At 55.8% G+C, this 13,703-nt stretch overlaps 1 protein-coding gene across 1 annotated transcript; it reads right to left on the bottom strand.

Annotated features, from left to right (window-relative positions):
• Positions 1-4,992: 4,992 nt before the first annotated feature.
• Positions 4,993-12,951, bottom strand: MYL9 (myosin light chain 9). The gene is made up of 4 exons (XM_020892049.2): positions 12,844-12,951; positions 9,613-9,822; positions 6,733-6,894; positions 4,993-5,787 (listed from the first exon to the last, which is right to left on the bottom strand). Exons 2-4 carry the CDS (start codon positions 9,794-9,796, stop codon positions 5,615-5,617), a joined length of 519 nt encoding a protein of 172 aa, XP_020747708.1. The 5' UTR covers positions 9,797-9,822; positions 12,844-12,951; the 3' UTR covers positions 4,993-5,614.
• Between the last annotated feature and the right edge of the window lie 752 nt (positions 12,952-13,703).

Raw genomic sequence — 13,703 nt, 5'->3', positions numbered from 1 at the left:
CTAGGGCCTTGCATGGGATTCTGGTTATAGAACTGACAGGGTTTGAGGGGAGACTGGGAAGCCGAGAGGAGGCACTGAGGAGGGCGGGAGACCGGGAGAGGAAGCCAAGTCACTGCGGCTCTGACGATGAGCGTCTCTGCGTGGGGCTCGGGCTCTGACCGAGTGAATAAACTTTCTGTGTAGCTCTGGGATTCTGCGGGGATGGGCAGTCAAGAAATGACCCCATCCTCAAGTGTCATGGTTCAGTGGGGAAAGACGACAGCCTACCTGGACCAGTGGGGGACAGCATGGAGGGCCTGTGGCGGAGGAAAGAGACATCGCTTCATGACCCTTCCTTCACATGCTCGCCTTACCTGTCCCCCCCAGATCTGAGGGTGGGGATTAGTAACCAAGTGACAAAGCTCTCAGCCACCTAGGTGTGATGTGAATTCTAGTTCTGAAATTCCCTGGCTGTGTGACCTTGAACAGGTTGCTTAACCTTTTTGAGTCTCGATTTCCTCACTTGCAAAATGAGGATAATATCCTATTTGCTCACATAGGACTTTGGCTGCTTCTTCCCCTTCCTGAAAAAATGCATTTCCAGTTTCCCTGCCGCCTTGTACAATGTCCATATTGTAGATGGACAGAAACGGTGCAAAGGGTGGTTCTTGGGTACCTGGGTGAAGAATTCCTTTATTTCAAAGCTCCTGAGGGCTCCATGGGCCCGGGGCCACCAGTCCCTTGAGCATCTTAGAACAGAAGCCGCTCTGAGGAGGCAGCAGGCAGTGGAGGAAAGCCGAGGGGCTGGGATTGGAACTCTCTGGGTGACCTTGGGCGACCCCTAGTGGGAAAGTATAGCAACACACAGCATGGCTGCAAGGATGCGTTTTGCAGCTTTCTTACAGATTTTGCTGATAATATATGCTTTTGGTGCAGGTACCAGGTAGAAATTCCTTCAGTATAATTTTGCATTGTAGCTTGCTTTTTATTCAGTTGTATGCAGCCCTGATGTCCTCAGTTATGCCATTGTATGTATGGAAGGGGGTTTCCTTTACTGGCAAATTTGGTAAATCTTGTTATTTATGTCATTGTTTTCCTTAGCTTTTACAGTTGTCATCCTTTCCAGAGCTTATGAATTCCTACTAGAATCCTCTAAAATATATTTACGTAACAAAGGTGTTTTCTATAAAAGGACTTTAAGATCACATTCAACGCATGTATTTTAAGATTCATTTTATGGTGTTTTTAAGATTCATTTTACAGTATTTTAAGATTCATTTTATGTAATAACTTAAAAGTAGCACTTTCTATGTACCAGGCATTGTTCTATGTATAACTATAAGTTTATTTAATCCTCATAACAACTCTATGAGGTGCATATAATTATCCTCATTTTTTTTTGGCCGCGATGCAAGGTATGCAGGATCTTAGTTTCTCAACCAGGAATAGAACCCATGCCTGCTGCATTGGGAGCTCAGTCTTAACCACTAGACTGCCAAGGAAGTCCCTGTTATCCCCATTTTATAGTAGAGAAACTGAGCCTTAGAGAGGATAGATAACATGCTCGAGTTCATGCCGTTAATAAATGGCAGAACCAGGATTGCAACGTAATTTTGTCCTCTTTAATTATTCCATTGTATTACCTATGACCTGAAAATTGTTTCTCCATAGCTTTCCATGTGAAATTGGGGTGCATCTTTTGTATCTTATAAACTAATAAATACAGTAATAATAGGTTAACCAACTTAACCTCTAGTCTGAGCCTTGGTTCTTCGCAGTGACCTTGGATCCCCTAGACCTCATCTATAAAATGGGGGCAGGCATGTGAAGAATTATATGAATTTTTTTTTAACTTAAAAAAATTTTGGCTGTGCTTGGTCTTTGTTGCTGTGTGTAGGCTTTCTCCTTGTGGTGAGTGGGGACTACCCTTCATTGCGGTGTGCTGGCTTCTCATTGTGGTGGCTTCTTTTGTTGCAGAGCATGGGCTGTACCCTCGAAAGCTCTAGAACATAGGCTCAGTAGTTGTGCTTGGGCTCAGTTGCCTTCGGCATGTGGAATCTTTCCAAACCAGGGATCAAACCCGTGTCCCTTGCATTGGCAAGTCTCTTAACCAGTGAATTGCCAGGGAAGTTCCCTTATGCTGGTTTTAAAATCTTATGCACGTTTAAAAATTACATTTAAGTTATTAGGTTTTAGCACTCATTCTGTTTCTCCTTTCCCCACCCCACACATTGTTTTTTCCTCCCCACAACCAGGGATTGAACCTGGGCCATGACAGTGAAAGGACCAACTCCTAACCACTAGGCCTCCAGGGAACTCCCCCCAGACATTGTTTTTAATATGTCTGTGTTGATGTAGGAACGTTGATTCATTGCATTGGAATGCTGCATGGTATTCCACAGCATGCGTCTGTCACATTTCTTATTCCTTCTCCCTGTGACAGGTTATGGGGCCTGCTGCCATCCGTGCTGGGGCAGTGGACATGGTGTCCTGCCCCTCTGGGTTTGCCCCCGGTTTCTCTGGGAGATGTCTCCAGCTGTGGACTTGCTGAGCCAGAGGGGCTTCACTTGTTCACAAATGCTGGCAAATGCTATCCTGCATGGGGGACCAGCCTGTCCCCATCAGCCAGCGTATGGGGATTCCCCCTCCTCTCCATCTTCGCCAGTGTTTGGTGGTATTATCTGTCTCTGATTGGCAATCTGACGAGTATAAAGTGGCCTCTTGTTTTTGCTTTCTGAACACCAGTGAGGTTGATAGATTGTTCTTGTTGGTTGAAATTCCTTTTTGTGAGTCTCCTGTTTATACACTTTGCTCATTTGTCTATTCGATTCTACAACTTTTTCTTTTATATTTTAGTTAGTAATTCCTTGTTTCATTTTAATACAGTAAAAATTCACCCTTTCTAAAAAATGAGTTTTACTAACACAACATTGTAAGTCAACTGTAGTCCAGTATAAAACAAAAATTTTTTTTAATTAAAAAATGAGTTTTAGGGAATTCCTTGGCATTCCAGTGATTAGGACTCTGCTTTCACTGCCAACGACATGGGTTGGGAAACTGAGATGCAGCCAATAAAATAAAACCTGTTTATTAAGTGTTTGTATTTCTTCTGAGATTTTTTTTTTCATATTATTTCCCCGTTTTTTCCTACTGCCATGTCTTTTTTTTTTTTTTGCTTGTAGGGACCTTAGTTCCCTGATGCGGGGTTGAACCCTGGTCCTGGTAGTGAAAGTGCCTAAGAGTCCTAACCATTGGACCACCAGAGAATCCCCTTTTTCTTATTGAATGATTAAAGTTCTTTTTATAGGATAGTGTTATTAACTTAAAAAAATTAATCATGCTACAAGTATCTTCTCCCCCTCTGTACTTGGTTTTAATTTTGCTTACAGTTTCTTTAGCCTTACAGAAGCATTCAATCTTCATCATTTAAATCCACTGCTCTTTGTATGCATGCGCATGCGTGTGTCTCTTCTGAGTTTTGTGCCAAACATTGAAACTTTTGGGGTCCTTTGCTATTACCTCTAAATGTTGCCTGTAAGAAATAAAACATTAGCTGCTGCTGCTGCTGCTTTTCTAAAAGGCTGCTGTGAGATGGTAATAAATGATCGAGTGAAAAATTCGCCTTCCTTTTGGGTCCTACATCTGTGCCACACGCATTCCTGTTTCCGGACTTTTGTTCAGATTGTCTCCATTCCTTGCAGTACCCTCTTCCTTAGTGCTTTCTGCAGCTTCCTCCTGGTCCTGCCCTTCCACGCACAGAATGCTTCCCTCTTCCCATCGCCTGGGTTCCCTCAGCCCCTGGCCAGCTCTGAAACCAGTGAGGCTGCACTGGCTCCATCCTGCCACCCCTGGGTGTGAATCTTTCTCTCTGGGGTGGAGGGGGAGTGGGGAGGTTTGTTCCTGACCCCACGTCCTCGCCTTCTTCCAGGAAGGCCTTTGGTACCACGGTGGCTCCGCCGAGAGACCTGGACCCTGGTGTCAGGCACGCGTGGCCAGTGCTCTGGGAGTCCCAGGAATTGATCACAGTGAGTGGTAACCAGGCTCAGTATCAGGTTGGGATGAGGGTCAGAGTCAAGGGTATAATGTGGTTGGGACGGAGTCTGGGGAGCATTTGGAACTCGTTTGGGGCTGGCTCCATCTAAAGTTGACCTCAGGGATTTGTGGGGCTCAGTTTGGAGGCAAGAGAAGGGCTTTCGTGGCTTTCTGCTGGAAAGGGCTGGCCACCGATGTTGGGGCAGTGGCCTGGGGGAGGTTTGGCTTCCTGGGCCAGTGCAGGGTCCCCCGAGTGCTCGGTGCTCCTTTGGCCCTGACCTCACACCTTTGACCCAAGCTGGGTCTAGCACTCGCTGCTGGGTGCAGATGGGATTTGTCCAGTCCTGGCCTGAGCCCCTAGAAGGTCCAGAGGCCAGGGACCAGCTCTCCCTCTGCCCCAGACCCACTGAGTGACCTCAGGCGGCCCCTGTCCCTGTGGACTCTGTTCATTCAACCAGTATCTCCCTTCCCCTTAGGCTCCAGGCGCTGTCATCAGAGTCCCCACTGTTAACGGGGATCCCAGTCCTGCCAGTCTCTTGGGATGGGAAAAGCTGTGGCTTGCTGCGCCACTGGTCACGTGGCAGAACTGACCCTCCAGCGGCGGAGGGCACACCCGCTAGCTGCCCGTGGGGAATCCATTCTTTCTCACCTGCTTCCCCGCCCGAAGGGGAAGAACCCTCCTCACGGCTCCCAAAGCCTCCCTGCTCTTCTAGGACCACCTGGCTTCCCAGGAGCATTGAGGGGACCCTGGAGACCCAGGTGCTAGTCCTGAAGGCTGTGACCTTGACCCCTGCTCTCTCAGAGCCCCAGAAGCCCCACTGGGATTTGCTGTGGTGGGTCCTGCCCGTTCCCTCCCAGGAGAGCTTTTCCGCTCAGGACCTGCCTGCTCCCTCGCACTGGTCTGGTCTCAGCTGAGCCTTCCCTGGGCTGGGGGTCCGAGGGTGGAGGGGCAGCCACTGGGGAAGGAGAGGGAGGGAGGTGTTTGGGGCCTCAGGGCACCTTTATTTCACCCCAACCACAGACATACACACCCAAAACAGTGCTCCACCTTCTATTAGAGGCTCTGCCTCCCCAAGACGAATGTCCGCCCTCTTGCATCTTCCAGAGCACACTCCCGGTGGGGTGGGGTGTGTTCTCGTGGCCGGGCAGGGTGGAAGGGAGGGGAATGGCACCCTGTCCTCTGAGAGGGGACCTCGGTGAGATTCATGTGTTTGTGGCAGTGGCTGGGGAAGGGCTTGCAGGGGGGTGCAAGTGTCATGGTGTCCCAGACCAGGACACAGGGCCCTTCCTGTGGGGAGCAGCCAGAAGCGGGCAGGCAACAGCCGAGGCCGGGGCTCTCCTAGGAGCCTCCCCTTGGGGCCTCCTGGCCCAGCTCCCAAGAAGATGGGGTTTCCTCGGAGGGTCACCAGCCTCCCGTTGGCTATGCCCCAGGCCTGGTACGGTGCTCAGCCTGTTTCCTTCACTCGGAGCTGGGCCCCCGGCCCCTCAGAGGGAGAGTCCTCTGAGAGGGGGCTCTGGGCTCGTGGGCATGGAGCCGGTGCAGACGGTGTACGTGGGAGCAGGTGGCTGGGACAGGGGCCTGGGTAGGGGGCGCTGGGATGGCCTAGTCGTCCTTGTCCTTGGCGCCATGTTTGAGGATGCGGGTGAACTCCACGTAGTTGAAGTTGCCTTTCTTATCAATGGGCGCCTCTCGGTACATCTCGTCCACCTCCTCATCTGTGAAGCGGTCGCCCATGGTGGTGAGCAGCTCCCGAAGGTGGTCCTCATGGATGAAACCTGGGGGGGGGGCGGGGGAGGGGGAGGCGCAGGGCCAGGGCCTTGAGACACACCTCACACCCCCTACCCGGGGCCCCCACCAGGACTCGCAGACCTGGAGGGTGGGGGGCCGGGGAAAGACACAGCCCTGGTGTCTGTTCAGTTCGAGGTCACCAGGCCCAGCGGGAACAGTTCTGCAGTGGGGCTGTCTGCGAAGTGTTTCTGTGGGGGTGAGTGGGGGGCCCTGGGGCTGTGGGGGTGGGGAGGCCCTGCCTGGGGCTGTGAGGGTTGGGGTGCCCTGCTTGGGGCTGTGGGGGTGCTGACTGTGCTGCTTGAAGAACCTGGGCCCCAGAGTACCACTGCCTGCGTCTGAATGCTCATCTCTTCTTTCTAGCTGTGTGACCTTGGGCAAGTTACTTAACCTTTCTTTGCCTGTTTGATCTGGAAAATGGGGAGGAAAACATGCCAATCTAGTTAGGGAGCTGTGACACAGTCAGGAAAAGGTTCTGAACGTGCTTAGGCCTGTGGTGTGCCTCTGGTCCCTGAGAAACCACTGAAGCAGCTACTGCCGGCGGCGTCCCTGGGAGAGAGCCACAAGCCCTTTGGAGAACCTGAGGGTGGGGCTGGTTTCTATAACCTTTCAGCCCGCCGGCCTGAAATGGTTTGGTTTCTGGAAGGGTCAAAAGCAGAAGCCAGTGCATTGGGCCAGTAGGAGAGCTAAGAAGTGGGAAGGCTTGGGGGATGTGGTCTGTTTCAGTTTAGCCTTTGGGGGGGAACAACAAGGAAGCAGCTTTTATCGTTCTGGTGGCAGAAATAGGTGGGCAGGTGATCTCTCCGGTCCTTTGGGGGCAGAGGGGGGCCCTGAGGTGCCAGCGCAGCCGGGTGGCACTTGCACACGCGGGGTGCCCGGGCAAGGTGCGCGACCCCAGCCCCATCCAGGCCTCTGCCCCGAGGCTGCCGACTGACCTGAGGCCTCCTCGTCGAAGCAGGCGAAGGCGTTGCGGATCACGTCCTCGGGGTCTGTGCCGTTCAGCTTCTCCCCAAACATGGTGAGGAACATGGTGAAGTTGATGGGCCCCGGGGCCTCGCTCATCATGCCTTCCAGGTACTCGTCCGTGGGGTTCTTCCCTGTGGGGAAGGGCCGTCCGTGCCTGCTGTCACCTCCCGTCCCCTCCCTGCATAGCCCCATAGACAGGAGACAGTACGTTTAGTAAACGGTTGAGAAGTGTGAAAGGGTAGTCACTCGGTCGTGTCCAACTCTGCGACCCCATGGACTGTAGCCCACCCGGCTCCTCTCTCCATGGAATTTTCCAGGCAAGAATACTGGAGTGAATAGCCATGCCCTTCTCCAGGGGATCTTTCCCACGCAGAGATCGAACCCATGTATCCTGCATTGCAAGCACCATCCGAGCCACCAGGGAAGCCCTGGTGTTAGTAAACTAGAGCTGACTAGTTAACTTGAAAGTGAAGTCGCTCAGTCGTGTCCAACTCTTTGCGAACCCATGGACTGTAGCCTACCAGGCTCCTGCGTCCATGGGATTCTCCAGGTAAGAATACTGGAGTGGGTTGCCATTTCCTTCTCCAGGGTATCTTCCCAACCCAGGGATCGAACCCAGGTCTCCCGCATTGCAGGCAGACGCTTTAACCTCTGAGCCACTGTAAGCTGTACAGCCTCTCTCTGGGACTGCCGGCTCTGACAGCTCCGTCCCACTGATCATCACCGCCCACTCCCCTGGTGGCCTCCACCAGTTTCCTCCTCGGGTCTGGGGTCTGGATATCCGCTGTGGGTCCCGCTGTCTAAGGTGTAAGAGCCCCCGTCTGCGGATTGCTTCCTGCCTTTGGCACTCCGTGTGCCTTATGGCTTAAGTGTCACCACCTCAGCCTTCTTACCCCCCTCACCAATGTGGGACCTGAGGCTCTGAGGTGAGGTGCCTTGTCCTCGGTCACACAGCAAGTGAGGAGTGGAGCCAGCATTTGAAGCCAGGCAGCCGGACCCCAGACCCCAGGCTCAGTTTCGAAAGTAGTTAAACCAGTGAGCTTTGGTGTCACACAGGCTAAGGTCTGAATCCCAGCTCGGTGCCTGCTTTCCCAGTCCCTGAGGAGAGCTGCGAAGATGAGGAAGGCAATGGCTGTAAAATGCACAGAACAGTGACTGGCACGGCCCTATGGACTCAAATCAGCTGCTGGGTTCAAATCCCAGCTCTGACACTTTGTAGCTGTGTGACGTCAGGCAGATTACTTAACCTCTCTGAGCCTCTGTTTCCTCATTTATAAAGTGAGAATGATAATCACATCCACCTTTGAGATTTAAGATAATACCTGCAGAGCTGCCACTTGCTATTGCTGTTTTATTGTTTGCTGCTCTTGTTTTTAAACCTGAGGATGATGGTCCTGATTCTTGTTTTCGGCTGTGCCACATGACCCACAAGGTCTTAGTTCCCCTATCAGGGATCAAACTCACGCTCCTTGCAGGGGAAGCGCGGAGTCCTAACCACTGGACTGCCGGGGAATTCCCAGAGGGTGATGTTCTTAACCAGAGGCCCTGACTGACCTGTGGACCCACTGACTTGAGCCAAACACAGGAGTGGGGTTTTCCTGGGTAGACGTACAGTGTAGTCTCTGGGGTTGAGAGCCCAGGTGTGTGTGCTCAGTTGCTTAGCTGCATCCGACTCTCTGCGATCCCAGGGACTTGTAGCCCACCAGGCTCCTCTGTCCATGGAGGCAAGAAAATACTGGCGCGGGTTGTCATTTCCTCCTCCAGGGGATCTTCCCGACTCGGGGGCCGAACCTGCGTCTCCTGCATTGGCAGGAGGGTTCTTGGCCACTGCGCCACCTGGGAAGCCTGGGAGTCTTTTGTCTCCCTGTCTCCTCTGAGCCCCACACTCGGCCGTGTCCCCGTGGGATGGCTGGTGCCTGAAGAGCTGTGACTGCAGGACACACAGCTCCTCTCCTGCCCAGGCCTCAGTCTTCCTTCGGGCCCCTGACCTTCCCAGGGAGGAGCCTCCAGTGAGTCTGCCCTGACGGTGGGGACCGTGTCCAGGGTCCGCCCTCCTGGTCCTGCAAGGTCGTTTGCTGCTCTCACCAGGCCCCCTGGGATGCACACACGGCCACGGGCCAGAGTGGGGCTGCCCAGTGAGGGGCGGTGCCAGGGCCTGACTTGGGCCTGACTGCCATGGGCTGCCTCCTCTGCTGCCCGAGACCACCCACCCCCGGCCAGGGTCTGACCCAGACGCTTTCACCTGGATGAAGGGGGCGCCAGGGACTCAGGGGGGTTTTCTGTGGCCAGGGCACGAGGAGGGATGTGGAGGCAGACCACCTTGGTGTCTGGTGGGCTGGCGTCTGGAAGCCTGGCCTCTGGGCCTCAGTTTCCCCACCTGGGCTATGGTGCAAGGTGCTAGATTCCTGAGGCCTTTCAGCTCTGAGATTCTGAGTCTGGGGAAGTCACTGGAGTCCGCCTCTCAGAGTCTGACACAGGTGACCTCTGAGGGAGCAAGGAGGTGCCCTGGCCTCCACTCTAGGCCTCAGTTTCCCCATCTATACAATGGAAAGTCTGTGCAGTTTTGTAGCTGCTGATCCTTTTCCTTCAGTGAAGTGGTACCAGGCAGTTGAAACCACAGGTCTGCCTGAGGCAGGAGTGGGCCTGTCTGGGTTCAAGTCCAGTGCCGAACTGCTCTGTGCCTCAGTTTTCCTGTCTGTTAAATGGACAAAGAGATGGCAGCTCCTCTCCAGGCTGGGCGCCTCAATCAGTACACGGGAAGTGTTCCCTGACGGATGGGTCACCCCACCGCCTGCTCCAGCTGCAGCCCTCGTGGGACCACACAGCCCCCTGGCCCTGCCTCTGCTCACCCATCGAGGCCAGCATGTCATGCAGGTCCTCCTTGTCGATGAAGCCGTCTCGGTTCTGGTCGATCATGTTGAAGGCCTCCTTAAACTCCTGGATCTGGGACTGGTCAAACATCGCGAACACATTGGACGTGGCCCTCTGTGGCCGCTTCTTGGTGGTCTTGGCCTTGGCCCGTTTACTGGACATCTTGGCTGCAGGCGTGTGGGGCTTTCCTGTAGGCAGAGGGTGCAGATGGGAGAGCCAGTGATCCTGGGCCAGAGAAGTTTCTGGCCTACCCCCACCCCACTCGGCTGTTGGTGCCTGGGCCTGGCCTTTGTGCTCCTTATAGGCTGGGGGCTCCTGCCACCCGGCTCATCACAGAAGCAGCCAGTGTTGGCCCTGTGACATGATCTGAAACAACTTCCTCTACCTCTCCGAAGTGTTTCCTCATCTGGAATGGGATAGGAGTGCCCAGCCAAAGGGATCCATTGACTTGTGCCCGAAAAGCCCCTGGCATGGTGTCCGGCCCAGAGGAAGCTATTTCTGCTGTCATGGTTTGGGTAGACACTTAGGATTGGGTTCGGTGCCAACCATTTCCGTGCTTTATCTCCCTTAATCCTCAAGAGCATTCACACCATCCATCTCTCTCCCAGTGACAAGGTGGGCAGCCTTGGGAGAGGCTCCGAAGCTCCCTGCCCCCAGCAGCAGGAAGGAGCCGGGTCAGCCCTGCATTCCTGACATTCCTCCTCCTCCTCTGGAGGTTCTGAAGGCCAGCGCTCTGGGCAGCCTCCCTTCCCCCCACCTGTCCCCACGTGACCAGCCCCTTGGTGGGGGGACAGACCTGATTTGGGTCCTGCTCTTTGTTCTCCCTCTTCAGTGCTTATAGAAGCATAAAGCTCCCCCAGACTGAGCACCCCAGCTTCCTGTCACCTTTGTTTAGGCCTGGCCTCCAAACCTCCAGCCAGTCTCACCCATTGCACGCAGACCGCAGTACTTCACCCTGAAGCCCTTGAGGGTTCCTGCCAAACTCCTCTCCCATCAGGCCTGGCACGGAAGGAGGCCCTCTGAGCCTCTCCTACCCTGCTCTCTGACTGGCCTTGTCATCCCTCTTGCAGCTGTGATCCTGCCCAGCTGGACCTCTGGCTGCTCCCAGGTACCCCCAGACTGTCCTTCTTGGTTCTCCCCCTGGAACACCCTTCCTTCTAGAGCCCAGTTCTTCAGACAACCCTCGGGGAGCAGACCCCCACTCTGGCTTTGACAGCAAGCACTTAGTCTCTCTCCATCACAATCAGTCAGGGCTGGTGTAAGCACCCTGAATTATACCCAAGCCCATGGTGACACTCAGAGATGCTTGTTTAATGAATGACTATGAAGGCAGCTGCAGCCAGTCTACTGACCCCACTGTACAGATGGGGAAACTGAGGCACAACAAGGTGCTCTTTCCCTGAACTCTTCTCATATCTTCTGGGGACTGTTCTTCTGGGGCAGTTTGGGGCCCCAGGGCTGCTGCCCCTCTTTCCTCTGTCCTGAGTCTCGTGGTTGAGGATCTGCAAGAAGCCTTAAGTGCTCCTCCATCTATCTTCCAGGCCTTTATCCCATGACCTTGTTCAAGCTGTTCTGGATCTCTGGCCTTTGAGATCTTAAACCCTGAGCTGGGACCCTGGCCAGCCCCAGCCTCTCCCCACAGGCACAACTGCCTATAGTTATAGACTGTCCCCCTGGACCCACACACCTGGCCTTCAGTGCTTCTCGTGTGGTTCAAGGTGGGTAGACAAAAGCCTTTCCCTTTTGGGAAAGGGTAGGGGGTGGGACGGTGCTGTCGGCAGGGAGTGCCACCCTCTCCTGTATGAGTGCTTCGAGGCGCCCGGTTCTTCCCCGGGCCGGGTGTTCTCTGGGAACTTTAACTCATGACGCCCACAGCAGGCAGCTGAGAAGTCCACCGTGCCCAGCAGAGACTGTCACGGTCCCCATCAGTCACGCCACCCCCATCTGTACAGTTCTAGAGCAGACGTGGCAGGAGTGGCCGAGAGCCCACCCACTGCTCTGATTCTGCCTTAGCTTCCCTGTCTCCGTGGCCGCCCCATCCCCACCCTCTTCTTTTGAGGGACTGTGACAGGGCTTGGAGCACTGAACTTCACAGTTTGTCCATCCCAGCAACCTTGGGGAGCAGGGTGGGGAAAATGGGGTGCCCTCACTGTGCAATTAAAAGAACTGGTGTGCCCATAAGAGGGAGAGAGTCCAACTGGAAGCTGGGACCCCTGGGCTAGGCTTAGGTCTGGGGGTGGCAGATGGCTTCTCCTGGTGGGCCGATGGCAGTTGAGGGGCACTGTTGTGACCAGAGGCAATTTGTAGGCTTGATTGAGGAACTGGGGTCAGAGCCAGGCTGAGCTCTTAAGACCTGGAGCCATCGCTGCCTCCTCCTGGGGGTCCTACACACCAGGGATCAGATATAACTGGTCCTTGGCCTGCTACAGCTAGGTGCCACCTCCCCGCTTCTGATCTCGAAACCCCACTGTAACAGCACAGACACAGCCTGTGTTCCCCATTACGTCAGGGTCTCTCTGGCTGGCAGTGCCAGCTGCCTTGTTGGTAAACTCGCCTCCCTTGAAGGGGGAGTTACCTGACTCTTTCCCGAAGCAGCCAGAGCAGCTGCAGGGCTGGGGAGGAGCGGGGACCGCTTCCTGCAGCCCAGGGCCTTGTCAGGCCAGCGGGTACAGGGGATGAGCCCTAAGGCCCTCGGCCAAGCTTCCCCACCCAGCAGGCCTAGGGGGGCAGTGGACTCAGAGCAGGGAAGCCCCGGGATGGCACTCAGCGTTGGTGTGATGGCGGAGACAAGTTACCCCAGGCTCCATCCCTCTTTCCTGCCCCAGGAGATAGGGGAGGGGTCAGGGATGCTCCGCGGGAGCCTGGTAGGGCTGTTTCCCGTCTGTGACACAGACGGGTCCTCTAGAGCAGGGAATGCCAGCGACCCCACGCCCTTCCCGGGGTCGGCGTCTCTAACTTCACAGCGAAGGGGCAGGGCCTGAACAGTCTTCCCTCGCTGCAGGCCTACTGCTTCCCAGAGCCTGTCCAGTCTCCCTGCTGCCCAGCCGCCTCCCGAATCCCCGTAGGACGGAGCAACCTCGCAGCCCCAGCCCTACGATCTGTCCCAGCCCAGAGATCCTGCGACCCCCGCCTCCCCGCTCGCGTCCCCAAGTCCCAGCCGCGGCCGTCACACCGCCCACTCCAGACCCCCCGGGCCGCGGGGCTCCCACCTGGTGCGGAGAAGGTGCTGGCGCGGTGTGCGGAGCGGCTGCGGAGCCGGGGCCGTCGGGCCGTCGGTGGGGTCTGGGCCCGAGGGTGGGGGCGCGGGGCGGGGCGAGGCGCCGGGCCTTACAAGGCAGAAGAATGTGCGGCGGCGGGCAGGGGCGGGGCCGCGGCAGCCCGGCCTTATTTGGCCGCGACCCACGGGCCAGGGAGGTGGGGTGTTCCCGGGTGAACCCCCCCAGGCTGCGAGGGCCTTCCCCATGGTGGGCCGGGGGAGGTGACAGGGGGCGAGTGGGGGGCCTGGACAACCCGGGGAAGGGGGTCTGTCTGAGCTGGTCCTTCCTCTCTAGCGAGGCCTCCGGACCTCAGACCCCACCCCCACCGTTCCCCCAGAGCCCGCGCCCCGGCCTATTCCCCGGGGAAAGCTTCTTTCCACCAGGCCAAGTAGGGCTTTTTTCCACTCCCAGAGAAGAGCCGTGTCAGAGTGGATCTGCTGTACTCACAGGCCCTGCGGGGGTGGGGCGCCCGTGGGCCTTGGGCCAAGTCGCTCTCCAAGTGCCCTCGTTGTCCCCACCTGCAAAAGGGGAGGGTGGTGGTGAGACAGTGGCCAGAAAGACCCACGGAGGCCCTGGGGAGCCAGTGAGAGCTGGGATCGGCGGACCCCTGGAGCATCCTTGCCAGTGGGGCTGCACCCCCAACCCCTTCTTGTTGGCCTGAGTCAGAGGATGGAGGCTGGGAGGACAGACCCATCCTCTCTGTCTTCACCATCAGGCCCTGTCCATCACTGTGAGCCCCCAAGGCCCAGCTTACCCAACAGCCCTGGCCCAGACTCCTGCCTGCCGCTTTCTCTCCCTCCTTTTGATCCAAC

This window comes from Odocoileus virginianus, chromosome 9 (assembly GCF_023699985.2).
Source record: "Odocoileus virginianus isolate 20LAN1187 ecotype Illinois chromosome 9, Ovbor_1.2, whole genome shotgun sequence".
In the NCBI taxonomy this organism is placed as follows: domain Eukaryota; kingdom Metazoa; phylum Chordata; class Mammalia; order Artiodactyla; family Cervidae; genus Odocoileus; species Odocoileus virginianus.
Note: the sequence above shows the minus strand (reverse complement) of the source record. Positions and strands in the feature narration are given on the sequence as shown.

Excerpts from the sequence above, each read along its gene's own strand:
- MYL9 (XM_020892049.2), bottom strand. The coding sequence starts at position 9,796 with ATGTCCAGTAAACGGGCCAAGGCCAAGACCACCAAGAAGCGGCCACAG. Across the intron at positions 6,895-9,612 it reads TGACATGCTGGCCTCGATGG|GGAAGAACCCCACGGACGAG; the intron begins GTGAGCAGAGGC and ends CCTTCCCCACAG. Across the intron at positions 5,788-6,732 it reads CTTCGACGAGGAGGCCTCAG|GTTTCATCCATGAGGACCAC; the intron begins GTCAGTCGGCAG and ends CCCCCCCCCCAG.